Raw genomic sequence first — 27,553 nt, forward strand, 5'->3', positions numbered from 1 at the left:
ATCTCCAATCAAGCCCCTCCATTCCCATTTCGAACAAAAAGAGCTGGGGATGCATGGAGGGGGCAAACCTCAAAGGCATTTTTAAAAACTACTAACAGCTGGGTAGGAGCAAGGACAGGGGAGAGGGCTAACAGCCTCCAGCTACAAATTCGAAGTCCTGGAAGGCCGCCTGCTCTGTGGCCGTGAGGGGCCTGGAGTCTCGGGGTGGGCTCAGCGTGGGGGCCTCCCCTGTGAACTCCTCGTCGAAGTTGCTGACATCCGTGCGGCCGGACAGCGTGGGCACGAAGGGTGGCGGCAGGCGTCGGGCCAACAAGGCATCCCAGCCCAGGGTCTGCAGGAGGAGTGGAGGGGGGTCAATGTGGGGTGCTGGGGCACAGACAGCATAGGGGCTTGGGACTCAGATGGTGAGGGGCCAGCCCCTTGTGCCCCATCCAGCCCTGGATCTGTGGGATCGTTCTAATGAGTCACAAGATACAGGGAAGGGTTGGGGCGACTCAGAGCTCAGGAAGGATCTCATGAGCATGGGGAGTCCTGGGGATTGGGAGGGCGCCTGGGCTCACACACAGGGCAGTGGTTCCCATCAGACCAGCCTGGAGTAGGTGTGGGTAAAGGAGGGTCAGTGTGGGAAGGGGAAGACGAGGGGGTGAGAATGTTGCAGGTGCAGTGACGAGGTCTTAGGGGGAAATGGCCAGGCCGTTGAGGGTGGGGGTTCTCACCCTGAAGAAGGGCTGTTTCTTCACATCCTCTGCATCTCTCTCACTGGACCCCAGCCTCCGCTCAGGATTTCTCCGCAGCAGCTGGAGGGGGACATTGTGTCAGTCTTCCCCTCTGGACCTCAGAGCCCCTTCCCAGACCCACCCATCTAGGAGTGTTCCTCACCCTGCGCATGATGCCAATGGCTTCAGCTGACAGGAATCGGGGATAGCGAACCTCATCGTTGACGATGCTATCAAATACTTCTTCCTCATCATCCCCTGGGAAAGGGGACTGGGGACAGGGAAAATAGCATAAATAAATTAGGTACTTCCTCCGGCCATGCCCCACTCAGCCCCACGCAAACCATCTGCTCTGACTACACCTTCAATACAGAAGGTAAGTACCCCATTTTACAATTTGGAAGCTGAGGCCAGGGAGAAGCCACCTGCCCCTGATCACACAACACTGATTATAGCCCTGGGCACATGGAGATTACAGTGCCATCCCAGGGACAAGTAGGGTGGTAGCAGCCTGGGACCTCACCTCGCCAACCAGCATCTCATAGAGCAGCACACCTAGTCCCCACCAGTCCACTGCCCTTGTGTACGATGTGTCTGTCAGCACCTCGGGGGCCAGGAACTCCGGGGTTCCACAGAATGTGCTGGTCCGGTCCCCATAGCCCATCCCTGGCACAGCAGGGATATGTGAGGTTACTGGGAGGCAGGGGGCGTCCAGCCAACCCTGTCCCAGGATCAAGGGTGGGGCTGAGATATAATCTGGGTATGGTTGGGGACTCCATTCCTCCCCCCGACTGTCTAATGCCCTCAGATCCCAGCCCCACCCCTCACCCTCCTTGCAGAGGCCAAAGTCTGCGATCTTGACATAGCCCTCGGTGTCCAGGAGCAAATTGTCCAACTTCAGATCCCTGTGAGGAGTTGGGGGGATGTAAAAAGGGATAAGTGGGAATGGGGACCCTGCCTGTAGCCTGTGGGCCCCCAGTGGGCAGAGCATGCATGCACAAGCATGCGTGCACATGGAAATGCACACACACCTGTAGACGATCTTGTGTTCATGGAGAAACTGCAGCCCCAGCACCACACAGGCTGAATAGAAGCTGCAGAGAAAGGCTGGTATGAGGGAGCCAGGCTTCCCCACACGGAAGGTCATATAAACCTGACTGCCACATCCTCAAAAGCCCCATTTCCTCAGACTCCAAGAACTAGGGGGTGGAGGGATCTTCAGGGAGAAGAGTGGGGAGGGGGCTGAGAAATGGGGTGCAGGTGGGTGGGGTCAGGGGCCAGGCTCACATGGCACGGGGTTCAGAGAAGACATCGCTGTGGATGTGCAGCATCAGGTCCCCACCGGCCGAGTACTCCATCACGAAGCACACGTGCTCCGGTGTCTGGAAACAACCAAAGAGGTTCACCAGGAAGGGGTGTCCTGCGCTGGTCACCGTTGTCAAGATCCGCTTCTCACACATCAGGCTGGGCAAGGTGGGGACAGGGGTCAGAGAGCACAGAAGCTCTCTACCCCCAACTCTCACACTCCCTAAAGTCCTCGAGCGTCAAATATTTGTTGAGGGCCTTGTGGCTGTGTAACCCTTGGCAAATTGCTTAATGTATCTGAACCTCAGCAGCCTTGTCTGCTAAACAGGCAGTTAGAATCCATTTGCCATACAAGTCATTTGCCATCCATTTGCCAGTAAAAGTCCTCCAACTTTCTTCTGGGGAACTATCAGGGGTGGGCTGTTTGGAGAACCCCATCTCCCTGGCCAGGAATGAGGAAGCCAGGCCAATGGGACTCAATCTCAGGATTTCTGCTGGAATTTTTTTTTTTTTTTTGTATTTTTCTGAAGTTGGAAACGGGGAGGCAGTCAGACAGACTCCCACATCCCACATGCGCCCAACCAGGATCCACCCGGCACGCCCACCAGGGGGCGATGCTCTGCCCATCTGGGGCGTCGCTCTGTTGCGACCAGAGCCATTCTAGCGCCTGAGGCAGAGGCCATGGAGCCATCCCCAGCGCCCGGGCCAACTTTTCTCCAATGGAGCCTCAGCTGCAGGAGGCGGAGAGAGACAGAGAGGAAGGAGAGGGGGAGGGGTGGAGAAGCAGATAGGTGCTTCTCCTGTGTGCCCTGGCCGGGAATCGAACCCGGGACTCCTGCACGCCAGGCCGACACTCTACCACTGAGCCAACCAGCCAGGGCCTCTGCTGGAATTTTTAAGGAAAAAGAGCTAAAGCTGGTGGATGAGCCTTAAATTGCTGAGTAGGAAGCATCTCTGTACCCATGAGGGAACTGCAAGCAAAGCCCATACACAGGAAAGCAGAACTGAGACACATCATCTGAGCTCCTGGATATAACCATGCTTGAAGGCAGACACCCCTGGAAATGTCTTATTCAGAGTAATAAATTCTATTTGCTTAAGCCTGTCTGAATTAGGTTCTTGATTAACAAAAGGATGTCAAGAGGACTGGGGAGAATCTCAGTGCTTCTTCCAAGCATTTACAGGGAGCCAGGCACCGTGCAATAATTTCTAGATTTAGTCTCTCATTGAATCCATCTGATTACCCTATAAGAAGGGCATTATTATTCCCTTCATAGAAGAGGAGGCTGAGGTTCAGAAGGGCCTCCCTAGGATATCTAACCATGTCTGTGACAGAGATGGGATATGAACTCAAGAGTCCTGACCCCAAAGCAGAGGCAATGCAGTGGCACCATTAAAAGCACAGGTTCCAGAGCCTCAATCCTTAGGTCTGAACCCTGGTCCTGCTGTTTATGTCTGTGTGACCTCAGGCAACTTTCTCAACTTCTCTGTGCCATTGGCAGAATGGGAACTATAACAGTATTTACCCGATAGGGCTGTTATGGGGAATAAATGAGTTACTGAGTATGAAGTGCAGAGTGGGTGTTTTCTAAGAGTTAGTATTTAGTACTAGCTGAATAGATACAAAGAAGGATGCTCTGTCTCCCACTTCCCAGAAGAGAAGACTGATGTCTCAGAGAGCAGGGTCCCCACCTCTCCACCTCATCCCGGGCCACAATGTCCCCTTTCTTCAGAGCCTTGATGGCAAACAGCTCCCCACTGGGCCGGAACTCCGAAAGCAGCACCTGGAACCACAATGGGCATGGGTGGCCTCAGCATCTAGTCCAGGGACCCAAGGGTATAGACTTCCAGACCTTAAGCCCCTTGCCCCCATCTCACCTTCCCAAAGTGACCTCGGCCCAGCACCGCCAGGAATTTGAAATCCTCGAGGGTCAGGGGTGACTTTCTGAATGGGCTGTGGAAAGAGAACACTGGTGGGTATGGGGACAGTGGGCAGGTGGTAGGGGGTGGGCAGGGGAGGAGTGTAACCTGCATAAGGTGGGGCCTGGGGTCTGCTGGGTCTCTGAAGACAGCTCAGATATGGTGGAGGTGTCCTGGACTGGTGAACTCTGTGGCAGAGAGGAGGGCAGAGTGAGGGATGTCAGAGGCACCCTACAGCACAATAGCCACCAAGGCTCCTGTCACCTCTCCAACCTCAGCTCTCCTCCCACTTGCCCCCTCATTCACTTCGCTCTAGCCACAAGTTCCTCTCACTGCGCCATGAACAGACCAGGCATGTTTCCATCCCAGGACTTTGCACAGGCTATTCCTACTGCCTACAACTCTCTTTTCCAGACACCTGCATAGCTCGTCCCTCACTTCCATCAGGCCTTTATTCAAATGTCACCTTCGTCGGTGACCAATCTATTAAATAAGAACAGAGACCCCCAACACCAACACTCTCAGTCTGCCTTTTCTGCTTAATTTTTACCCCCAGCACATTTCATGCTATTAACATATTTCATTTATCTACTAATTCCTTTTATTGGTATTAGCCCTTTGGAGCCACTTAATTCTTTATATCACATGCATATGTAACTTTGAAAAGAATTAGTATTTTTCTGGGGGAAAAAGTACCTACTGCTCCACCATCCTCCACTGTAGGCACAGTTCCAAAAATTCTATCAGTGCAAACAACTGAAAACTCAGTCTTCCCCTGCCTCAGCTGCCCTCCCTAGCGCCAGCTGCTGTTAATGACTTTCTAGATGTATTTTATACGAACATGAGCAAAAGTGCCAGTCTTGCCTCTCCCACTGAACAATCTGTCTTGGAAATCATTCTGTGCCGGCACACCAGACCAGTTTCATTTTTCACAGCTGTGTACCATTCCACCTTGTCATTTATTCAGCCCTGAGATGGACCCTGAGGTCTTCATTCTTTTGCCCTTACAAAGCTGTCACAGTGAACATCCTGGTTGTGTGTGTGTGTGAAGATCCAAGGTAGATGTCCAGGAGTGGGATTTCTAGATCAAGACAGTGTCCATTTCTAACTCATCCAGCTAGACCCTCCCAAGTGGATATTAATGATGGCATGCCTCTCACCAGCTGCCTGTTTTTCTGCATCTTTCTCAGCCATCAGTGTTATTAAACATTTGGATTTTTTTTTTTGCCAAACTCATTTCATATAATGAGGTATCTCATTTAATTCTATAAAGCATATATAATTATTATTATTATTGAGAGGTGGGGAGGCAAGGAGGCAAAAAGACAGACTCTCACATGTGCCCCAACTGGGGTCCACCTGGCAAGCCCCCTACAGGGTGATGCTCTGCCCATCTGGGACTGCTGCTCCATTGCTCAGGAACCGAGCTATTTCAGCACCTGAGGCAGAGGCCATAGAGCCATCCTCAGCACCCATGGCCATGGCCAACTTTGTTCCATTAGAGCCATGGCTGCGGTAGGAGAAAAGAGAGAGAGAGAGAGAGAGAGAGAGAGAGAGAGAGAGAGACCGGGGGAGGGGAAAGCAGATGGTCACTACTCCTCTGACCAGAAATTGAACCCGAGACTTCCACATGCCAGGTCAATGCTCTACCGCTGAGCCCTGGTTGATTCCCGGCCAGGGCACACAGGAGAAGAACCCATCTGCTTCTCTACCCCTCCCCCATTCTCTCTTTCTTTCTATCTCCCTCTTCCCCTCCTGCAGTCATGGCTCCAATGGTTTGAGCAAGTTGGTCCCAGGTGCTGAGGACGGCTCCATGGCCTCCGTCTTAGGCACCAGAATGGCTCTAGTTGCAATGGAGCAACGCCCCAGATGGGCAGATCATCACCCCCTAGTGGGCTTGCCAGTGGATCCCGGTCAGGCACATGCTAGAGTCTGTCTCTCTGTCTACCTGCTTCTCACTTCAGAAAAATTAAAAAATAAAAAGAGATATAGGCCCTGGTCAGTTAGCTTAATTGGTTAAAGCATCATTCTGATACTCCAAGGTTCTGGTTTCAGTTCCCAATCAGGGGACATACAAGAGTGAACCAATGAATGCATAAATAAGTGGAACAACAAATTGATGTTTGTCTCTCTATCCCCTTTCCTCTCTCTCTAAAATCAATCAATAAATTTTAAAATTAACAGATGAGATATAAAATGCACTCAGTGAAGTGGGTGAAGGGTCTAGCTGTCATATAGATAAGTGCACATGGGTTCCCATGCCTAGGCCAGGGGTGGGTAAATGCTGTTTTCTATGGTCTGTGAGCTAAGGATGGTCTTTAAAGAGATGAGAAAACAAAAGACTATTTCCTGATCTATGAAAATGATATGATACTGAAACTTCGGTGTCCATCAGTAAGGCTTTCCCAGAACAGCCATGCCCATTCGTGTAAGCAAGTATTTTGTGTGGCTGCTCTCTACAATGGCAGTGTTAAATAGTTATGACCGAGACTATCTGGCTCACAAAGCCAAGAATATTATATCATTCTTTAGAAAAAAAGTATGCTGACCTCTGACCCAGTCCAAGATGCAGAACACTCCCATCACCTGGCAGGCTCCTTTGTGTTCCCCTCATATCAATAACTACCCCACCACCACCCTGCCCAGAGAAAACCATCTTCACTTCTATCTTGGATATGAGTTTTAAACATGCTCATTTGAACAGGACAGTGCACTGAGCACAGACAGGTGAAGTGGCTTGGCATGGGTCACATAGCTACGAGGTGGCAGAGCAGGAATGCGGTCTCTGGAAGCCTGGCTCTTGAGCTCACATTTTTATCCAGGATTAAGAACTGGACCCTGGTTCTGCCAAAGGGGTGCTGTGTGACCCAGGGAAACTCCTGGTGGTCTCTGGGCCTTGACCTGGGAACGAGGCCCTCTGATGCCACCTAGCCAGGTTGAAGGGGGAAGGAGAAAGACACCTACCAGACAAGATGGGCTGGAAGGAGGGCCCAGAGCGTTCTTCTGGGGGGAACTGTCCAAATCAGCCCCAAGGTTCAGCTTCTCCATAGATAAGTCACTGCAGTGCCAAAAAGGAGGGTGTATCTGGGACCTAGGAAGCAACCAGGGCACCCCAAGGCTGGGACCCCCAAGGCTGCTCTCCTTACCCTGTGGACCGAGCCTCAGCTCCGGGAGAGGCTCCTGGGCTGAAGGTGCTGGTGGCCGTGGCATTGGGAATGAACCTTCGAAGCAGCCGCACCCAGGTGGCGACATCGATGTTCATCTGCCTAGCACGCTGAAATGTCTTCCCTTGGGGGATACAGGTAGTATCACTTCTTTGATGCTCCTGGGACACCTGGCCTCTCCCCGCCCTGACCTACCCACTCACCTTGCTGTTTGGAGAAGATTTTCTTCTGCCTCTGAAGCCGGGGAATCCTCTCAATGACAGGGTTGTGGAAGGTGACCTGGGGAGGGGGTCAATGGGTGAGGACCCTCGCCCACCTCCAGGCAGCTTGGTGGAGTAACACTTAGGAGCACAGGTGTGCACACTCATGTTTTAGAGGCTCTGATCACTGTGGCATTGCATCCTATTAAAGGGTTACAAACTCAATGCATTGCTTGGCAGGACCACCTCCTAAAGTGCCATCTCGGAAAGATAACAAGCAGGCACCCAGAGGGGTGGGGAGGGAGTCTGACCCAACAAGATGCACATTCAACCTGGCAAACATCATCTTGTGCTCTGATTCCCGTGGGTAGTCCCAGACCTGCAGATCAGTATTACCTGTGCTAGAAATGCAGATCCTTGGCCCCCCACCTGGACCCACTGATTCATAAATGCTGAGGTGGTGGGGAGCGGTCTGTTGGGCAACCACTGGTCTCGCTGAATTCACCCAACTCCAACACATCTTCTACAAAGTGATAAAGTCACAGAACTGTGTATTGTACATGTGTCTAATATGGATGCCACTAGCCACATGTGGCTAATTAAATGAAGAAAGCCTGACCTGTGGTGGCGCAGTCAATAAAGTGTCAACCTGGAACACTGAGGTTGTCAGTTCAAAACCCTGGGCTTGCCCAGTCAAGGCACATATGAGAGACAACTATGTGTTGTTGCTTCCTGCTCCTCCCCCTTCTCTCTCTCTCTCTCCTCTCTCTAAAATCAACAAATAAAATCTTTAAAATAAACGAGTAAATAAATAAATAAGTGAAGTAAAATTTGAGTAATATTAACATTCAATTCGCCTGGTCATACTGGCCACAGTGACGTAGACATAAACATGTCCTTCCACAAAAGAATGCAACTATTGTTGGCTCACAGACAACAGAACTGCAGAAAATTCTGGCATTTTGAGGAAGCATTAAACAAAATCAAATGCTGGAGCTAAACCTTGAAGGCTACAGAGCTTGGCCCTGGTGCCACACCTCAACATTCTCACTTGGTTTCAGACGGTTCCTAACGGAAAGAACTGCCCTTCCACTGAAGTCAGCCCCTCTTGTTTCCTTGAGTGGTCCTGGACTATGAAGTCACATAAGAATTTCCACATGGGTATACGGATATGGGCAGATAGGCATATATACCTACAACATGGCACATGAATAGGTTAGAGAGAAATTTAACATTTTTTGCCCTGTCTAGATAGCTCAGTTGGTTAAAGCATCGTCCCAATACACACAGGTTGCCAGTTCAATACCCTCTTAGGGCACATAAAGAAACAGATTGGCCTGACCAGGCGGTGGCGCAGTGGACAAAGCAGCAGACTGGGATGTGGAGGACCCAGGTTCGAGACCCCCAAGGTCGCCAGCTTGAGCGTAGGCTCATCCGGTTTGAGCAAAGCTCACCAGCTTGAGCCCAAGGTCGCTGGCTCAAGCAAGGGGTCACTCAGTCTGCTGTAGCCATCTCACCCCCCACTCCCGGTCAAGGCACATATGAGAAAGCAATCAACAAACAACTAAGGTGCTGCAACGAAGAATTGATGCTTCTCATCTCTCTCCCTTCCTGTCTGTCCCTCTCTCTGACTCTCTCTGTCACTGTCACTAAATAAATAAATAAAAATTAAAAAAAAAAAGAAACAGATAGATGTTTCTGTTACTCTTTCTCCCTTCTAAAATCAATAAAATAAATTTAAAAAACAATTTTTTTAAGGTAGCCCTGGCCAGGTTGCTCAGTGGATAAAGTGTTGTCCTCGAGTGCTGGGGTCATGAGTTCAATCTGCGGTCAGGGCACATATGAGAAGCAACTGATGAGTGCACAACTAAATGCAGCTAAGTGGAGCAACAAATTGATGCTCTTCTCTCTCTCTCTCCCTTCATTCCTCTCTCTATCTCTCCCTTCCTCTATCTCTTTCAAACTAATAGGAAAATTAAAAACTAATTTGGGGAGAGGAGACAAGATGGCGATGGAGTAGGCGGACGTACCAACTTCCACCTCCCAGAACCAAAGTGGATTACAACCTAATTTTAAGAACCATCATCTGCCTGACCAGGTGGTGGTGCAGTGGATATAGAGTGTCGGACTGGGATGCGGAAGGACCCTGGTTCGAGACCCCGAGGTTGCCAGCTTGAGTATGGGCTCATCTGGTTTGAGCAAAAAGCTCACCAGCTTGGACCCAAGGTCGCTGGCTCGAGCAAAGGGTTACTTGGTCTGCTGAAGGCCCGCGGTCAAGGCACATATGAGAAAGCAATCAATGAACAACTAAGGTGTTGCAATGTGCAACGAAAAACTAATGATTGATGCTTCTCATCTCTCCATTTCTGTCTGTCCCTGTGTATCTCTCTCTCTGACTCTGTCTCTTAAAAAAAAAGCAACCATCATCTGGAAAAACCAACTTTGGACTAAACTAAGAGGACTCTTCAACCAAGGAACACTGAAGAAGCCACACTGAGACTGGTAGGAAAAGCGGAAACACAGGGAGAGCTCCCCAGCTCCCCGGAGAGAACGGCAGCCAGGAGAGACTCGCGTGGCAGGAATACCCTGATTTATCAATGTTGCCCCATTAAAATTAATTAAAACAACAACAACAAAAAAACTAATTTGGGGGGGATAACTTTGGCTAAAAGGAGCCAGGGACGTCCCTTCTCCGTGCCTCAGCTCCCTCCTCTGTCAGCTATGCATTGGGTTGCTACGAGGACTAATATCAGCAAAGCACTTGGGATAAGGCTTGGCTCATACTACAAGGGGTCGGCTAAGAATGTTATTTAGACCATGGTCTCTTGACCTGGGGACATTGGCAATGTCTGTCACAACTGGGGTGTTGCTACTAGCATCCTAGGGGTGGAAACCTGGGGTGCGGCTCAATACCCGATAGTGTACAGGATAGTTCTTGCAGCTGAGAATGATCTTGCCCTCCACGTCTAGAATGCCAAGGGCAGGAAGCCCTGAAACAAGTGCTAACACCACTACAAGAGGAATCTCTCCACTCGACTGTGGCTCTGCTAGCACATGCTCCCACGTGCCATGACATGTTGCCATGTTTTTTTTTTTCTTTTCTGGTTTGACAAAATTTTGTGATCTTAATTTTTTCTTAATTTTTTATTCTTTTTTATTTCTTTTTCTTTTTTTAATTTTTCTTTTTTTATTTTAGTGAGAGGAGAACGAAGAGAGAGAAAGATAGCAACACAAATCTGTTCCTGTACGTGTCCTGACCAGGGATCGAACCAACAACCTCTGCACTTTGGGACAATGCTCTAATCAACCAAGCTGTCCAGCCAGGGATATTCTTTTTTATTTTTCTTTGTGTGTGTGGGTGTGTGTAACAGAGAGACAGATAGAGGGACAGCTAGGGATAGAGAGGAAGAGAGATGAGAAGCACCAATTCTTCATTGTGGCTCCTTAGTTGGGCACTGACTGTTTTCTCATATGTGCCTTGACCAGGGGGCTACAGCAGAGTGAGTGACCCCTTATCAAGCCAGTGACCTTGGGGCTTAAGCCAGAGACCATGGGATCATGTCTATGATCCCACACTCAAGCCAGCAACCCTGCACTCAAACTGGTGAGCCCACGCTCAAGCCGGATGAGCCTGCGCTCAAGCCGGTGACCTCAGGATTTCGAACACAGGTCCTCTGCATCCCAGTCCGATGCTATATCCACTGCGCCACCACCTGGACAAGCTCTTGTTTGTTTCTTAAAAAAAAATTTTTTTTAATCTTGCCTCAAAACAAAACCAATTCAGGCTTAAGGTGTGTCCTTGACTAATTAGATGTACTTTTCTATCAAGGTTCTGAGATTGACCGAAAACATATCTTCCCTTCCCTTTCTAGAAAACTGGGATCTGGAGCTGCAGGAAGCATTTTCTTAGGGTCAGGAGTCAGCTGTACCTCAGCCACCAGGCAGCCTTGGGGTTCCATGTCCAGCTGGACCTCATGTCTCTCGTTGTCCAAGAAATCCTCCAACTTCAGGAATTTGAGGGCGCACAGGCCCCGCTGGTCCCGCCAGAACACAGCCAATTCCAGTTCCCGTGCCTCAAGGGAAAGGAAGAGAGCCATCATTTAGGGTGCCCGAGTCTCAGAGCCTTTCCCTCTCACAGCTGCTGTTCCCCACCCTAGCTCACCCTCTCCAGCTCCAGGGTGAAGCTCTGGTTCCAGGCATTGGGGCCACATGGCTTCCAGGCTGTCTGTCCCACAACTGTGTTATCCAGCTTGAGCACAGTGCTAACCTCACCTGGAACAGGGGTGGGGGGGAGGGGGAGAGTCAGAAATGCTGGGGTGCGGTATCTCGCTTACATCTTATCAAATATTTTTTGTCATAATATTTCCTATCATAATATTCTGCTATGCTATCTTAACAAAGTTTTATAGTTCTTCTACCTTTTACATTAAGGCCTTTAATAGACCTCCAGTTAATTTTTGTGTATGATTTACCTGAAACCTATGTACTCTTATTGATCCTGTTAAATTTAATTTTCTAAATAAAATTTTAAAAATAAAAAATTTTATTATTGCACCCAAACCAGGAGCTCTTAACGCTGTGACCTAAGATTGACGTTTTCCATAGGATGTAATAGACACTCAGTAGTGCTATGTTTCCCTGAGGAGAATACATTTAGAAAAGAGAGAAAAAAAATTTTTTTTCTTTCTTTTTTTTTTTTTTGTATTTTTCTGAAGTTGGAAATGGGGAGGCAGTCCGACAGACTCCTGCATGCGCTCGACTGGGATTCACCCGGCATACCCACCAGGGGGCGTTGCTCTGTTGCAACCAGAGCCATTCTAGCGCCTGAGGCAGAGGCCATAGAGCCATCCTTAGCGCCCGGGCCATCTTTGCTCCAATGGAGCCTCGGCTGCGGGAGGGGAAGAGAGAGACAGAAAGGAAGGAGAGGGGGAGGGGTGGAGAAGCAGATGGGCGCTTCTCCTGTGTGCCCTGGCCAGGAATCGAACCCGGGACTCCTGCATGCCAGGCCGACGCTCTACCACTGAGCCAACTGGCCAGGGCAGAAATTTTTTTTTTAATTAAAAAAAAAATTGTGTATGTGAGGTAGGGATCCTAATTCACTTTCAAATTCTCTATGCACATTCCAGCAATATACTGCTAAATAGTTATCCTAGAAAAATACATGCAGATATACATCAGGAGATGCATAAGTATAATTCTCATATAATGGCCCCAAGCTAGAAACATTTCACTGTCCACTAACAGAAGAACTAATATATAAATGACAATATAGTCTTATTAGCTGAACCATGAAACTGCTGACATTCAACTATTTTTTACTTAAAAAAAGCAGAAGACATCAATTTAATATGACTTGGTTTAAAACAATACACTATTAAATAGGAGTAAAAATGAATGAATGAACTAAACTGCTCACAAAAATTAAGGAATATTTTATAGCTGCATATTCATTTTGAAAATATCCCCTAATTTTTGTGACCAGTATATATAGTTCCACACAACAATATGGACCATCTCCCAAACAATGGTGAATGAAAGAAGCCGCTGCTATGGAATACATTCTCTATGCTTCCACATACATGACGTTCAAACATCAGACAAAATTAAACTACATATGCTGAAATGCATACATGGGTGCTAAACCTACAAAGAAAAGCAAAATAATAACAAAAATAATAATAACCAGCCTGACCAGGCGGTGGCACAGTGGATAGAGCATTGGACTGGGATGCCAAGGACCCAGGTTCGTGACCCTGAGGTCACCAGCTTGAGCCCAGGGTTGCTGGCTCGAGCAAGGGGTTACTCAGTCTGCTGGAGGCCACGGTCAAGGCACGTGTGGGAGGGCAATCAATGAACAACTAAGGTGTCGCAACAAAAAAACAGAATATTGATGCTTCTCATCTCTCTCTGTTCCTGTCTGTCTGTCCCTGTCTATCCCTCTCTCTGGCTCTCTCTCTGGCTCTGTAAAAATAATAATAATAATAAATAATAATAATAATAATAATAACCATAAAGTCAGAAGAGTCCTAGAGGACTTCCTCTGTCCTAGAGGAAGGGGCTGGAATTAGGGAGGAGACCTGAGGGGCTTTCCAGAGAACTCTATTTCTTGACCTGGGTGGTAGAAGCATGGGTGTTTGCCCTATTGTTATTCTTCTTTGATACATACCTTTAAATATATATATATTTTTTTTAATTGTGGTAAAATTCACATAAAAAATTACCGTCAAAAAAAAATTACCGTTAAAATTTTTAGGTGTATGCATACCTGATATTAAGTATATTCACACTGTTGTGTGATCATCACCACCATCCATCTCCAGAACTCTTTTATTTTTTTTATTTTTTTTATTTTTCTGAAGTTGGAAATGGGGAGGCAGTCAGACAGACTCCCGCATGCACCTGACCGGGATCCACCCGGCATGCCCACCAGGGGGCGGTGCTCCGCCTATCTGGGCCATTGCTCTATTGCAACCAGAGCCATTCTAGCGCCTGAGGCAGAGGCCACAGAGCCATCCTCAGCACCTGGGCCAACTCTGCTCCAATGGAGCCTTGGCTGCGGGAGGGGAAGAGAGAGACAGAGAGGAAGAAGAGGCGGAGAGGTGGAGAAGCAGATGGGCGCTTCTCCTGTGTGCCCTGGCCAGGAATTGAACCCAGGACCCCTGCACGCCAGGCCGATGCTCTACCACTGAGCCAATGGGCCAGGGTCTCCAGAACTCTTTTCATCTGCCCAAACTGAAACTCTGTCCCACTAAATATTAACTCCTCATCCTTCCCCAGTCACTGGGAACCACCATTCTTTCCATTTCCATAAGTGGAACTACTCTAGATATCTCACATAAGAGGTATTTTGTGTATCTCACAAAAACATAGTATTTGTTTTATTGTTTGGCTTATTTCACTCAGCATAATGTCCTCAAGTTCATTCATGTTGTGGCATGTATCAGAATTTCCTTCTTCTTCTTCTTTTTTTTTTTTTTGAGAGAGAGAGGAAGGGAGAGAGATGAGAAGCATCAACTTGCAGTTGTTCATTGATTGTTTCTTATACGTGCCTTAACCAGGGGAGGGGGGAGCTCCAGCCAAGCAACCGACCAATTCTTCATTGTGGCTCCTTAGTTGTACATTGACTGTTTTCTCATACATGCCTTGACTTGCTCAAGCCAGTTACCTTAGGCTTTAAGTCAGTGACCTCTGGGCTCAAGCCAGAGACCATGTTGATAATCTCATGTTCAAGCCTGCAATCCTGCACTCAAGCCAGTGACTTTAGGGTTTCAAACGTGGGACCTCAATGTCCCAGGTCGATGCTCTATCCACTATGCTACCACTGAGTAGGCAATTTCCTTCCTTTTTAAGGCTAAATGATATTCCATCACATGGTTATACCATTTGTGTTTTATACATTCATTCATCAATGGACATTTGGGTTGATTCTACCTTTTGGCTATTGTAAGCCATGCTGCTATGAACACAGGTGTACAAACATCTCTTCAGATCCTCTTTTCAATTCTTTTAGGTATAAACTCAGAGGTAGGATTGCTGAGTCACATGGTAATTTCATGCTTAATTTTTTGAGGATCTGTCATGGCTGCATCATTTTACGTTCCCACCAACTGTGCACAAGGGTTCCAATTTCTCCACATCCTCCCTGACACTTGTTTTGTTTTGCTTCATAGCACCTATCTTCATGAGTATGATGTACTAGTTTGTTCAAGTCTTACAAAAGTGGGGCATCCCAGGATCCCCCCCCACCCCACATTATCCATCCCAGCTCTTGATGCTGACTCACCGGTGTTCTCGGCTTCTGGTTTGAGGCTGCTCCGGCCACTAAGGCTTCCACTTCGGCTGTAAAGGCCACGGGCTGGGCGGCTCAGGAAAGGGGGGCGGCTGTCCAGAGTCCCAGGCCCTCCAGTTGAGGGTGTGGGGTTCCAGGGGATGGTCTCTGGAAGATCCCTGCAGCCCACCACACGCACCTCCAGGGTACCTGCGGGAGGGTCGGGCTCAGGGGGGACCACATTTGGGGCAGGTCAAAGGGAGGGGCCCAGATAAAGTGGGCATATACAGAAATAGCCAGCATACAAGCGGGAGTTGGTGAAGGACAACCAGAGTGGGCCTGGGGGCGAAACTACCACGGACCAGGCTGGGAGGAGCTCTGGATGCTGGGGTTTAAGGTTCAGGGCATAGACTGGAAGTTCAGGCAAGGAGAAGCAGAGTAAAACTAGGGGGCCCTGGGTGTGACTGAGAGAGCTGGGACAGGGGCTGGGGCCTACAATAGGGCTGGTTTGATGAGGTAGTTAGTGGCTGAGGGGGTCTAAGGAAGATGGGGCTGGAGTGGGGTCAGAGGTTCAGGACTGAGGGTTCTGCCAGTAAATGGCTGGACTGTGGGACTATGGCTGCGGGAAAGAGACCAGACCACGTGGCAAGGGTGGAGAAAGTGAAGATAGAGATATGGCGGACAAGAGTCCAGAATCAGAAAGCAAAGTGGGGCGTTAAGTCCAGGGTGCATGAGGCAGTCTGACTTGGAGGAATGGAGCCCAGGCTAGAGGGTTGGAGTTAATGGAAAAGTGAGGGAACAATGCGATAGGAATCTGGGGATCTGGGAATCTGGGTGGGGGTGAAGGGTGGGGTCCTAGGGCTGGGGACACTTACGGTTTGGGAGTACAAAGCTGTCGGGGTGGGTTCGGGTAGGGGAGGTCGAGACCCACCTGTGAGTGGTGCGGGCTTGCACAGGGTGCTATAGTGCGTGGCAGGGAAGGGCCCGGCCATTCGAGCACTGAAGGCTGCGGATGAAGCCGCAACAAGCTCCTCACGCAGCAGCCGCCCCTTGGGGTGGTCGGCGGGCAGTTCCCCGAGTCGCCGCTCTAGAGCCTCTCGAAGTAGTCCCAGCTTCTGGTTGGACTCGGTCAGCTTCTCCTGGGCCTGCGGTGGGAAGGGTGGGGCCCGGGCTGGGGTTGCAGGTGGGCTGGGGTTGCAGGTGGGCTGGGAGTGCACTTCTCCAAGTGCAGACCCAGGCGCCTCCCCCAGACCAAGACCTAGCTAGGGCTCCTTTTCCCTGGAAGCCCCAAACCCAAACCAAACCTCCTTGACCCTACGCGTGAGCTCCCGGAAAATTAGGTCCAGTCCAACCGATGGACGGACGGACGGACTGCCCCTTGCTGAAGTCCCACCCCTCACCATCTTCCTCCCAGGCTAAGGCCCCGCCCCATCAAGGTCCCACCCCCTCGCCAGCCAACGCCCTACCCTCAGCCTTCTCTTATCGAGGCCTTCCTGCTCACCTCACTGACCGCCTTGCGGTCAGGAGCTTTAGCGGCACTGAGCAGGCGCAGTACATTCTTGGCACCCTCAGCCACCGCATGCTCAACTCGGAAGTGGTGCCGCAGCTCCTCAATGCGCAGCTCCACGCCCCCCAGGTCCGAAATCCCTGTGGGCACGGACATGGGTAGGTGAGTCCAGCCTGGGACCCAGGTCCGGCCAACCCAGCCCAGACACATAGCCTTATGCAAGAGGCACTGGCCACAAACATATCGCCACCTACATGCATCAGTTTCACCCAAGGGGCGGTCAGGCATTTTTACCCAAATATCATCAGCCACAGGATGGTCCTAGGGACAGAGGTTGTCACACTGAGGCAGTCATATACACAGGTATGCTGTCAACACTGGCTTAGGGACAGAAATGTTGTCAGGGTTCCACTGCACCCCAAGGGACTGTGATGGGTACACCACGGACAATTGGACAGCCACAAGGATATAGTTACATAGACACAAGGACACTTTTTCAAAAAGTAACTTTTATTCATTGCTGATGGGAATACAAGTGGCTTTCCAATGGAGGCTGTTTGGCCATATCTATCAAAATCATAAATATAGCCTGACCAGGCAGTGGCGCAGTGGATAGAGTGTTAGACTGGGATGCAGAGGACCCAAGTTCAAGACCCCGAGGTAACCAGCTTGAGCGTGGGCTCATCTGGTTTGAGCAAAAGGTCGCTGGCTTGAGGAAGGCCATGGTCAAGGCACATATGAGAAAGTAATCAATGAACAACTAAGGTGTCGCAACGAAAAACTGTTGACTGATGCTTCTGATCTCTCTCAGTTCCTGTCTGTCTGTCCCTATCTATCCCTCTCTCTGACTCTCTCTCTGTAAAAAAAAAAAAAAAAAAAAAAAATCATAAATATATTCACTTTTTGATGCAGCTTCCCAATTCAGTGACTATGTCCCATAAGAACACCTCTGCACTTGACATACATACATGGTTATTTATGGCAGCCTTCTTTCTAAGAGCAAGAGACTGGAAACAACCCAATTTCCCTCAGCAAAGGGACACTGTCACAGGAGCAGATGGACATGATCACAAGACCTTTGTAAGACACAGTCACACCATGGCAGAACTCCCAGGATTCTAACTGCAGCCCAGGGAAAATCATAAGAATGCAATTACACTGATACATAGATAAGGAATAGAGATAGGCAAAGAAATGCCATCACATTGTCACACAGGCAAGGCAGTGTCACCAATACCCACAGGCATGGAGACCCAATGTCAAAAAGAAATAGGCTAAAAGAAAAAAAGAAATAGGCTGGCTGCCACACCCAGTATGAAGTCACAGGAACATAGCCATAGCCTGACACAGGACACAACCAATCACCCAATGGCATACAAACAGGCACAAGGACATACTTGTCACCCAGAGGCACATGGCCATGATCATATCATTGTACATCATCACTGAGAAACCCTCAAGGATATTCACAATATAGATAGACAATCACACTGACAGTTATATTGATTCCCCCTCAAAGACATACACTGTCCTCTGAGTTACAAGCTTTGTAACTCACTGCTATGGTCTGAATGTTTGTGTATCCCCAAAATCCATATATTGAAACCCAGTCCCAATGTGGCAGTATTAGGAGGTGGGACCTTTGGGAGTTTAGATTATGAAAGTGGAGCCCTCATGAATGGAATTAGTGCTCTTATAAAAAAGACTACAGAGAGCTCCCTCACCCCTTTCACCACATGAAGACACAGCTAGAAGACAATGCCTATGAATCAGGAAGTGGGCCTCACCAGATACCAGAACTGCCAGTACCTTGACTTCCAGCCTCCAGAACTGTGAGCAAGACATTTCTATTGTTTGTTAGCCACCCAGCTATGGTTCTGTCATAACTGCCTAAACACCTAATACCCACGGAGGGCTGGCACTCCTCCATCGTCATGGTGACACACAAACTATCATAGTTACCAGGGCATACACTCAACCACTGGTCTCCACAGTCAACATCACATTAATACTGACATACATCAGCAGCACAAACACGTCACACAACACATCAAGACCCTGTCACCAATTCAGGCTGACAGTGAGGTTGAGACAACCCCAGGCATTCACTAACAGAGACACACACGCTGTGGGTACCCACAGTTCTACACAGCAGGAACCAGAATGACAAGGCATACATTTAGTCCAAGTGTCTGTAATTTTCTTCTATAAAGAGCCAGGGAGTAAATATTTTTGGCTTTGTGGACTAAATAAATAGGCTCTGTTGCCACTACTCAGCTCTGCTGTCCCATTGCAAAATCAGCCTAAAATCATTGACAGTAAGCAAATGGGCATGGCTGTGTCAATAAAAATTGATTTACAAAAAAAAAGCAGTTGCAGGTTGGCCTGTGGGCTATAGTTTGCCAATACCTGATCTAGTGTAACCTCTTGAGTGGGACAAAATGGGAAACTGAGGCCCAGAGAGAATTGGAAATGGGTTCCAGTCACAGAGTGAGTCACAGCATCCACCTGCCCACCACAGAAAGGGCCCCCTCACAGGGCTGGGAGCTGATCTCTGCAGGGTGGAATGCAGGCTAGGCTGTCTCAAGGTGAGAGGCTCACCTTGGGCCTCGTCTGGGGCTGCCTGGCTCTCCAGCTGGCAGGCCTGCAGCGCTCGGCGGAGCTGCATGCGGATGATGTCAATTTTGGTCTTACTGTCCTGTAGCATCTGCTGGGCTGTCAGCAGCAGCTTCCGGTCCTGGGGACAGAGATGGCCATGAGAGGATAGCTGGACAGCTGGGGTCCAGCCACTAGTCCTACTGTCCACATAGTGCAGGCCCTGGGTGACTATGTGAGAGTATTTGTGTCTGTGTGTTCCTAGATGTAGAGGGATGATGTAGTACATGGAGCTTTAATCCTGGCTTTGCCACAATGTATGGCATTCGGGCTTGTTTCCTCCATCTGTAGGAATGGGATCATGACTAAGAGCACCAATCCTCATTGGCCTGAGGATTAAAGGAGCCGGTCTGTATGCGCAGAGCTCAAGGCTGTATTCACGTCAGTTATTAGCATGCATGCATGTCCCCATAGCAGGTGTAGCCCTGACTGTAGCCACGTGGGTGTCTCCAAGAGTGACCAGGTGTGTGTGAGAGACAGTTTGCTAGAAATAGGGCTCCAGATGTTTGTATGTGCAGTTCAAGGGAAGACAATGACCGCACACAGCCCAGGACTCTGTCTGTGCACAAAGTGCTGGAAACTGATTGTGGATTTTCCCATCCACTTTGTGCTGTGTTTCAAAACCAGGCAAAGCTAACCTGTAGTGACAGAAGCCTGGGTATTGACTAAAAGGGGCAGGAAGGACCTTTCTGGGTGATTGGAAATGTTCTGAATTTTATTGGCAGTGGTATGTACACAGGTAAACATTCACCAGGTTGTACACTTAAGTTTTCCACACATTACGTCTATATGTTATACCTCAATAAAAAGTAGAAAAAATAGGCCCTGGCCGGTTGGCTCAGCAGTAGAGCGTCGGCCTGGCGTGCAGGAGTCCCGGGTTCGATTCCCGGCCAGGGCACACAGGAGAAGCACCCATCTGCTTCTCCACCCCTCCCCCTCTCCTTCCTCTCTGTCTCTCTTCCCCTCCCGCAGCCAAGGCTCCACTGGAGCAAAGATGGCCCGGGCGCTGGAGATGGCTCTGTGGCCTCTGCCTCAGGCGCTAGAATGGCTCTGGATGCAACAGAGCGACGCCCTAGAGGGGCAGAACATCGCCCCCTGGTGGGCATCCTGGGTGGATCCAGGTTGGGCGCATGCGGGAGTCTGTCTGACTGCCTCCCCGTTTCCAGCTTCGGAAAAATGAAAAAAAAAAAAAAAAAAGTAGAAAAAATAGCCCTGGCCAGTTGGCTCAGTGGTAGAGCGTTGGCCTGGTGTGCAGGAATCCCAGGTTCGATTCCCGGCCAGGGCACACAGGAGAAGCACCCATCTGCTTCTCCACCCCTCCCCCTCTCCTTCCTCTCTGTCTCTACCTTCCCCTCCCGCAGTCGAGGCTCCATTGGAGCAAAGATGGCCCGGGTGCTGAGGATGGCTCTGTGGCCTCTGCCTCAAGCGCTAGAATGGCTCTGGATGCAACAGAGTGATGCCCCAGATGGGCAGAGCATCGCCCCCTGGTGGGCATGCTGGGTGGATCCCGGTGGGGCGCATGTGGGAGTCTGTCTGACTGTCTCCCCGTTTCCAGCTTCAGAAAAATACAAAAAAAAAAAAAAATTAGAAAAAATAATGTTCGGTCTCCATGTAATATCTATGTTTGTGTGTGCACATGAGCATGGATGAGCAAGTGTCTCTAGAAGCAGGTCTGACTGCACTTGTCTGTGTGAGCGTCTCTGGGTTTTGGTGTAGACCTGTGACTGCATCACCCATGCTGGTATGACTGGAGGGTTGGATGAGTCTGTGTGACAACTGTGGTCTCTGGGTATGAATTTATTGGTGTATCTGTGGGTCTAGGTAGTGTCTCTACATGTTATGATGATGTGTATGTGTGTCTAGGTGTTGTTATGACTCTGTAACTCTAGATGTGACCATGGGTGTGTCTTTCTGTGTCTCTGGATGTTAGGATGACGTGTGCATCTAGGTGTTGACCTAACTGTGTGGATAGGTGTCAGAGAGATGCCACTACCAGCAAGTGGCTGTGTGTTGACCTGACCATGTATGCACTCAAGTCTCTGGGGGTGACTAAGCTGGCAGGACAGTCTCTGGCGTTTATCTAACATCACACAGTCACTCCGCTTCCCATATGCCCCTAGGAGCTGCCTGTACCCCAGTCCTGCCTCCCAGCCACCTGTCAGCCCCTGTCCTCCCCCACCCCCTGCCCATGACCTGTTCACAGGCGTGCATGCATATGGGGGTGCCTGCTTGTGCCCCACCTTGGTGCTGCCGTTGCTGTACATCTGGATCATGTTCTCAGCCCCCTGCTTCACCTTCAGCTCGATGGCCAACTGCTTCTCCAGGCCGGCCACGCGGCTCAGGTTGGTGGCCGAGCAGGCTGGGCCACCTTCACCAGGGGACTGGGGGGCATCTGGAGAAGGTGGGTGTGACAGAGACACCAGGGCTTTCATCTCCATCTGTCCAAGAAGTTTGGCCTAGCTGAGAGGATCTGCCCCCTGCCCAGCCTGGATTCGTAGCTTCTAGGCCAGGGCCCTGAGGATCCAACCACCCCAGACCCCCCAGGGCACCCCCTCAGGGGTAGAACAGGATCAGCATGAATGGACATGGGCAAGTGTCCAGGTGTACGTGAGTCCTCAGTACTGGTGGGACTGTGAACAGAAGCCCCTAATTCTTTACAGAACTGTATGGAGTTCACAGATGTGGGTGTAATTATGTCTGCAACCCCCAGGGTATCGGCAGGATGAAGTGAGTATCTCCCTAGGTGCTTGTCTAACTGTGAGAGGCAGCAGTGTTAGGAGGACTGTGTGAGATTCTGGGTGCTGGGCAGCCCATACATCTGTTTCCAACCATTGGCACAACTATGTGTTCAGATCTCAGGTGCTGGTCCAACTGTGCCTGAGTGTCTAGGTGTGGATACAGCCAGTATTCATGTCTCTAGATGTTGGCATGGCTCTGTGTGACTGCAGCGGGTACTCTAGATGCAGATGTGACCATATGAGATTCTTGGGGCTGAACTCTCTCATTGTCTCAGAGTGCTGACATGACAGTGTGGGTCCCTGGCTGTTGATATGCTTATGTGTATGAAAAGGCTGGATGTTGGTGTTGAGTCTTCAGGCCTGTCCTGCCCACTGTGTGTATAACTCTCTGGCTGTTGATGAGACAGTGTACATCAGAAGAGCTAGGCACTGTGTATGTGAATCTATGGGGGTTGGTGTGATCATGTGTGAGTCTCTTAGTGTTAGTGTGACCCTGTGTGCATTTGTTTGGGTGCTGGGTAGCAGTATGGAAGTCTCTGGGTATTGTTGTTACACTGAGACTTTCTGGGTATTCATTCACATGATAATGTCTAGGTCCTTGGATATTAGTGTGATTGTGTGATTCTAGACATTGGTGTGACACTATGTAGGTCCTTTGGTGTTGTCCAGGTGTTGGTATGACTCTGTGTGTCTTTGGATACCTGTATGACATTGTAAGTCTCTGGATGTTGTTCAGGTGTTGCTGTGACCACGTATACCTTTCTCTGGGTATTGGTTTTGATGTTTGCTCTAACTATATTTTGAGGCTGAAGACTGTTGTGACCAAGTGTGTCTACCTGGGGATCAGTGGAGATAGGGCTGGCCTCTCTCTAGGAGCCTGCAGCTGAGCCCCTGGTCGTGGCACCCCTGAAGTCCCACCTCCCCTGGGGAAGGGCCTGCTCACCATGGGCGGCAGCCGCAGTGTCAGGCAGTACCACATGGGCGTGCAGCTCCTGCAGCTGCTGGTGCAGTAGGTCCAGCCGGCGTGAGGAGCCACGCAGCAGCAGCTCCACAGGCCCAAGGCTGCAGCCCAAGTCAGTGGTGGCCCGTCGCAGGTTCTCGGCACCCTCCTTCAGCTTCAGCTCCTTGCGGATCTCTCTCCGCAGCCGCTCCCGCTCTAGTTCCAGCTGCTGTTGCACCCCAGGGGCCGCCAGGTCCACACCTGCCAGGCCCAGCTGTTCAAGCAGGGACCAGCTGTGGGGCTCGCTCTGTGGAGGATGGAGCAGGGTCAGTGGGGCCAGGAGGATGTGGGGTACAGATTGTACTCAGCCAGCTAGACCTGGCTTCCTCCCAGCCTGGGGCTCCCAACACAGGGCCTGCTCTATATCTTCTGACCCCCAAAACATGAAGGTGAGACAAGGTCCCATCTCAGGGACCCCACAGGTGCAGTCCTATCTCCCTTCATCTGTTTCTTACACAGTGGGATTCTGGAGGACAGACCCCATCACCCACCCCCACTGTGCTCCCCAAACTAGGCAGGTCCCCTAGGACAGGCTCTATCTCCCTTCCATTGTCTTCCCAAATACAGGGTCCCAACAATAGGCCTTGTCTCCCTTTTGTTGCCCCCCAAACGACAAGGTCCTGAGGGCAGACCCCTTCTCCCATTTGCTGTCCCTCCAAAATAGGAGGTCCTAAACGCAGGCCCCATCTTCCTTCTGCTGCTCCCCAATCAAGGAATTATCAAAGCAGGCCTCTGTTGACACCCAGAACTATGAGGTTAGGGTCCTGAGAGCAGTCTCCTCCTCTTTTCTGTGCCTCAAACTAGCAGGTGCCTAAGACAGGCCTCATCTTCCTTCAGCTATACTCCCAAACTACAAGGTCCCAAGGACAGGCCCCGTTTCCCCTCCTCCCATCCTCTACAACCAGGACCCTAAGGAGCAGAGCCCGGCCTCCCTCTTCCTCTATCTCTCTGACATGAGAGCTCCAGAAGGCCCCAGATAGTTTTATCTTCGAAACAGAAAACTCCAACCCATCTCTTCCCCTCAGTTCTGGACTGAGGGCAGGGCTTCCAGCCTGTGCCGCTGGCGGTCCTCTTCTGCCCTCCACCCAGAGTCCCCAGCCCCTACCTCCAGCTCCTGGTCCAAAGGGAGATCAGCTTCCGCCATCCTGGGTCCTGCCCGAGGGCCCTGCCCTCTTCCTGAACCTCACTCAGCCCTGCCAGGGCCTCTCACCAGCAACTTCCTCTTTCCTGCTAGCTCCCAGCAACCCCCGCGCTGGGCCAACTCTGGGTCTCTGATATATCTAGTGAACCTTTCCTCTGAGCCCCTGTCTGAGTGGACTTGAAGGCAGGTTCCCCCAAATTATATAGGGTCGTGGAACTGACTTGAGGGTATGCATACTATCATATACCTAAAGGCATGTGCACAGAACATGGGTGTACACTGATATGCAAATGCCCATGAGTGTTTACATGAACCAGCCCCCTGCCTGCAAATGTAAGCCATCACAACTTCCGGCTTCCTTTCTGCATGCCCACTGCTATTGATCACAGCTTGGAGGCCGTGGAGGTCTAGGAGGCCTGACTGGGCCAGGAGTACATCCCTAATACCTACATCATGAGAAGACAGCACTGTAGAGGTGGGATGAGGATACCCTCAAACCAGTGGCCTTCTGTAACTGAAGTACGGCTTGAGTAATAATAGTAATAACAGTAGTTACTATAAACTGCACCTAGGTCAATTAGTAAAGTACATGAAGCAGGTGCTATTATCACCCTATTTTCAAACTGAGGAAACTGAGGCCCAGAATGTTGACATAACATAGCCCAAGGTCTCACAGCCATCAAGAGGCAGAACCAGGATTTAAAAAAGGAGTGCCCAGAATCCTAGTGCAGGTTAGGTTGTCAGGCGCTTTCCCCCAACTAAGGGGACCCATTTCACAGAGGAAAGTCTTCCTTGACTCCTGACCAACCTAGAGGGCAGCTGCCCCCAGTGTGGATTTATGGCAGGCCAAGAGCCTCACTCTTACAATCCTACCACCACTCACATTAATCCTGAGCAGCTGCCATGATTTCCCCTACTTACAGGTAAGGAAACTGAGGCTCAGAGAGATGACAGAGTTCTCAATGTGGGTGAGAGGGCGTGCAAGGCCCAGCTCTTGGGGCATTTGACATCATCCAGAAACATTTTGGTTGTCACAACTGAGGGTAGGGAGGAGGTGCTACTGGCATCTAGTGGGTTGAGACCAGGGATGCTGCTCAACTACCTACAGTGCACAGGACAGTCCCCATCTCAAAAAAATGATTCATCCCAAATGTCAATAGTGCTGAGGCTGAGAAACCCTGGGTTAAAGGACACAGACTGACACCCTGGATTGCTGACTGTGACTATCAGTATGAATTTCACAGCAGCCCCTCCTGCAGAGCGCTGGTTTATGTCTCTCTCATGAGCACCCTCTTAGTCCCATTTTTCTAATGGCAAAACCAAGGCGCAGAAATGCAAAGACACTTGGTCCAGGACACACAGCAAGGAAGCAACAGCATTGGAATTTAATCCCAGGATCATCTAATGCTACCCACTCCCAACCAGGCCGTGTCCACTGTTCAGCCCCACCCAGCCCCTAGCAGGAAGAGGAGAGGTACAGCCAGGAGCAGAACCATCTCAAATGGGGGTCCAGGCAGAGAGGAGCAGGCACCTCTGGCAGCTGAGGTCTAAGAATATGCAAAGCAGGAAGGGAGGAAGGCCTGGCCTCATTGGGTTCTCCTCCTAGGGTGACTCACTCCTACCCAGGGGGCAGGGGTTACCAGAGGGCCAGTGGGGTGAAGCCATAAATCAGGGGTCTAGTCCAGCCTTAAAGAATCCCTGCTCCCCCACCTCTCACTGTAAAGCAGGAGACCTCAGGTTCAGAGGGCCTACCTCCCAGAATCCCCTCTCTTCCAAGAGCAGCCAGGGACCTAGACCCCCACGTCCGGAGATTTCAATGCTTTGGGCGTTTCCGGAATCTGGACAGGACATCCGTTTGCCGGACACAGAACAGACAGGCCCAAGTTGGGACAGACAGAGGGACAGAGTGGCAGGCCCAAGCATCCATAAGAAAGGGATGAACAGGATGGGAGTGAAAGTGGGCAAGGGATGGGAAAGGGAATCAGGGCACAAGTCCAGTCTCATTCCAGGAGCCACAGCCTCCATCCAGATCATGTTTGGTACACGCCAAGCACATGCATGTGCCGGGGATTCCTAAACAGCCCTCCCAGGGCCGGGGGAGAGACAGGAACCCTGGTCCTCCCCAGCCCCAAGGTCTGACCTTGTGTGATCTGCAACACCAGATACGCCCAGCTCCTCGGCAAGGCTGGCAGGCCATCAGCAAGGCTGGGTTGGGGATGAGGGGACATGGGGGAGACACAGAGGGGATGAAGGGCAGATGCAGAAGGAGACGAGAACCTGGTTACACAGCACTACACAGCACCACAGGACGACGGAAAGACAGTGAGGCATTACAGGGGACATAGGACGTGTCTCAGATTTGGGTCACTGAACCAAAGAAGGTCAGAAGTCACCCTGACCCTGCTTGTCAAGAGTGGGAAAGGTGAGTTCAGGACTGTCATGTCTACAAGGTGGCACAGAGAGAACATGACTGGCAGCAGGTTGGTGCCAGTCACCTGTGCCTCTGTGTGTACATCCATGTTGGGAGGAGGGGGTGCCGACCCAGTCTTGCAACCCACGCCCAGGTAGGATTCCAGGTATGAAAGAATCCCCAGCCTGTTGACCCTGGTACTCCCACCTGGGATCAGGTTCCACTGGCAGCCCAGAAGAGGGCCCTGTGTATTCCCAGTCTCCCCACCTAATGAGGTGCCTCGGGCACTTCTGCCAACAGGTGCCAATCGGGGTGGCGTCGGGACCCTTGTAAAGCTCGGTCCGGAAGCAGGGGCCGCTGCAGCTTTGTTGTGCGGAGGAAGGGCACGGGCCAGGCCAGGTGGCCTCCTCCCCTCCCGGGGCACCATGCCAGGCACCTGCCCCAGAGGAAGAAGCACCTCTGCGGAATCGAACGCTGATGGGGAGGGGGCCGAGTAACGGGGGCGACTGGCACAGCCTGCCTCAGACAACCGAAGTCACGCCTATGGGACGCCCTCTCAATTTCTCGGGGAGGGGTGGAGCCTAGGGATGTGGCTAGGGCCTCCAGGACCTCCCCGCTCCCCCTGGTGCGTACCTACACCTGCGGAGAAGGTGGCCGTGCTGGCTCCGCGGGACAGACCCAGGGAAGGGACGCCGAGCGCTCGGGAGGCTCCCGACCTGGACGCCCAGGTCTCGGGGATCCCGGCAGCGCGCGGGCGGGGGTACCCAGAGCCCGCGAAGCGGCTGCGGACGCAGGTGCGCCTACCTGCACGGCGTCGCTGGCCATGTCCTCGCGCCGCCCGCCAGGGGTCCCCGCGCGGAGGGTGGGGTGGTGGGAGGAGCGCGCGTGCGCCTGGCGCGGGTGTAGAGGGCGGGGCGGGGGTGGGCACTGAGGGACCCAGGCCCCGCGCGGGGCCCGCTCCGGCCTGCTCTGCTCCGGCCCCGCTTGGCCAGGCCGCCGCGACCGCGCGCCGCGCCCTCCGGCCCCAGC

The 27,553-nt window shown here is 51.0% G+C and overlaps 1 protein-coding gene across 4 annotated transcripts; it reads right to left on the reverse strand.

Moving 5' to 3' along the window:
• Positions 1-58: 58 nt before the first annotated feature.
• On the reverse strand, positions 59-27,553 carry PKN1 (protein kinase N1). Of its 4 annotated transcripts, none has more exons than XM_066346767.1 (22): positions 27,329-27,553; positions 22,917-23,220; positions 21,476-21,627; positions 19,182-19,317; positions 16,575-16,720; positions 16,005-16,218; positions 15,089-15,283; positions 11,468-11,577; positions 11,235-11,378; positions 7,309-7,384; positions 7,088-7,229; positions 6,906-6,999; positions 4,050-4,129; positions 3,900-3,975; positions 3,714-3,805; positions 2,004-2,180; positions 1,748-1,810; positions 1,545-1,621; positions 1,240-1,382; positions 880-987; positions 717-797; positions 59-331 (listed from the first exon to the last, which is right to left on the reverse strand). In XM_066346767.1, exons 1-22 carry the CDS (start codon positions 27,347-27,349, stop codon positions 128-130), a joined length of 2,835 nt encoding a protein of 944 aa, XP_066202864.1. In that variant the 5' UTR covers positions 27,350-27,553; the 3' UTR covers positions 59-127. The 4 variants fall into 4 exon arrangements, with proteins under 4 accessions (XP_066202864.1, XP_066202882.1, XP_066202862.1 ...); XM_066346785.1 differs by lacking the exon at positions 27,329-27,553 and adding an exon at positions 26,255-26,319; XM_066346765.1 differs by lacking the exon at positions 27,329-27,553 and adding an exon at positions 24,079-24,208.

Source organism: Saccopteryx leptura, chromosome 1 (assembly GCF_036850995.1).
Source record: "Saccopteryx leptura isolate mSacLep1 chromosome 1, mSacLep1_pri_phased_curated, whole genome shotgun sequence".
In the NCBI taxonomy this organism is placed as follows: Eukaryota; Metazoa; Chordata; class Mammalia; order Chiroptera; family Emballonuridae; genus Saccopteryx; species Saccopteryx leptura.

Excerpts from the sequence above, each read along its gene's own strand:
- PKN1 (XM_066346785.1), bottom strand. The coding sequence starts at position 26,311 with ATGGCCTGCCAGCCTTGCCGAGGAGCTGGGCGTATCTGGTGTTGCAGA. Across the intron at positions 19,318-21,475 it reads ACAGCAACGGCAGCACCAAG|GACCGGAAGCTGCTGCTGAC; the intron begins GTGGGGCACAAG and ends CTCTGTCCCCAG. Across the intron at positions 798-879 it reads CCATTGGCATCATGCGCAGG|CTGCTGCGGAGAAATCCTGA; the intron begins GTGAGGAACACT and ends GTCCCCCTCCAG.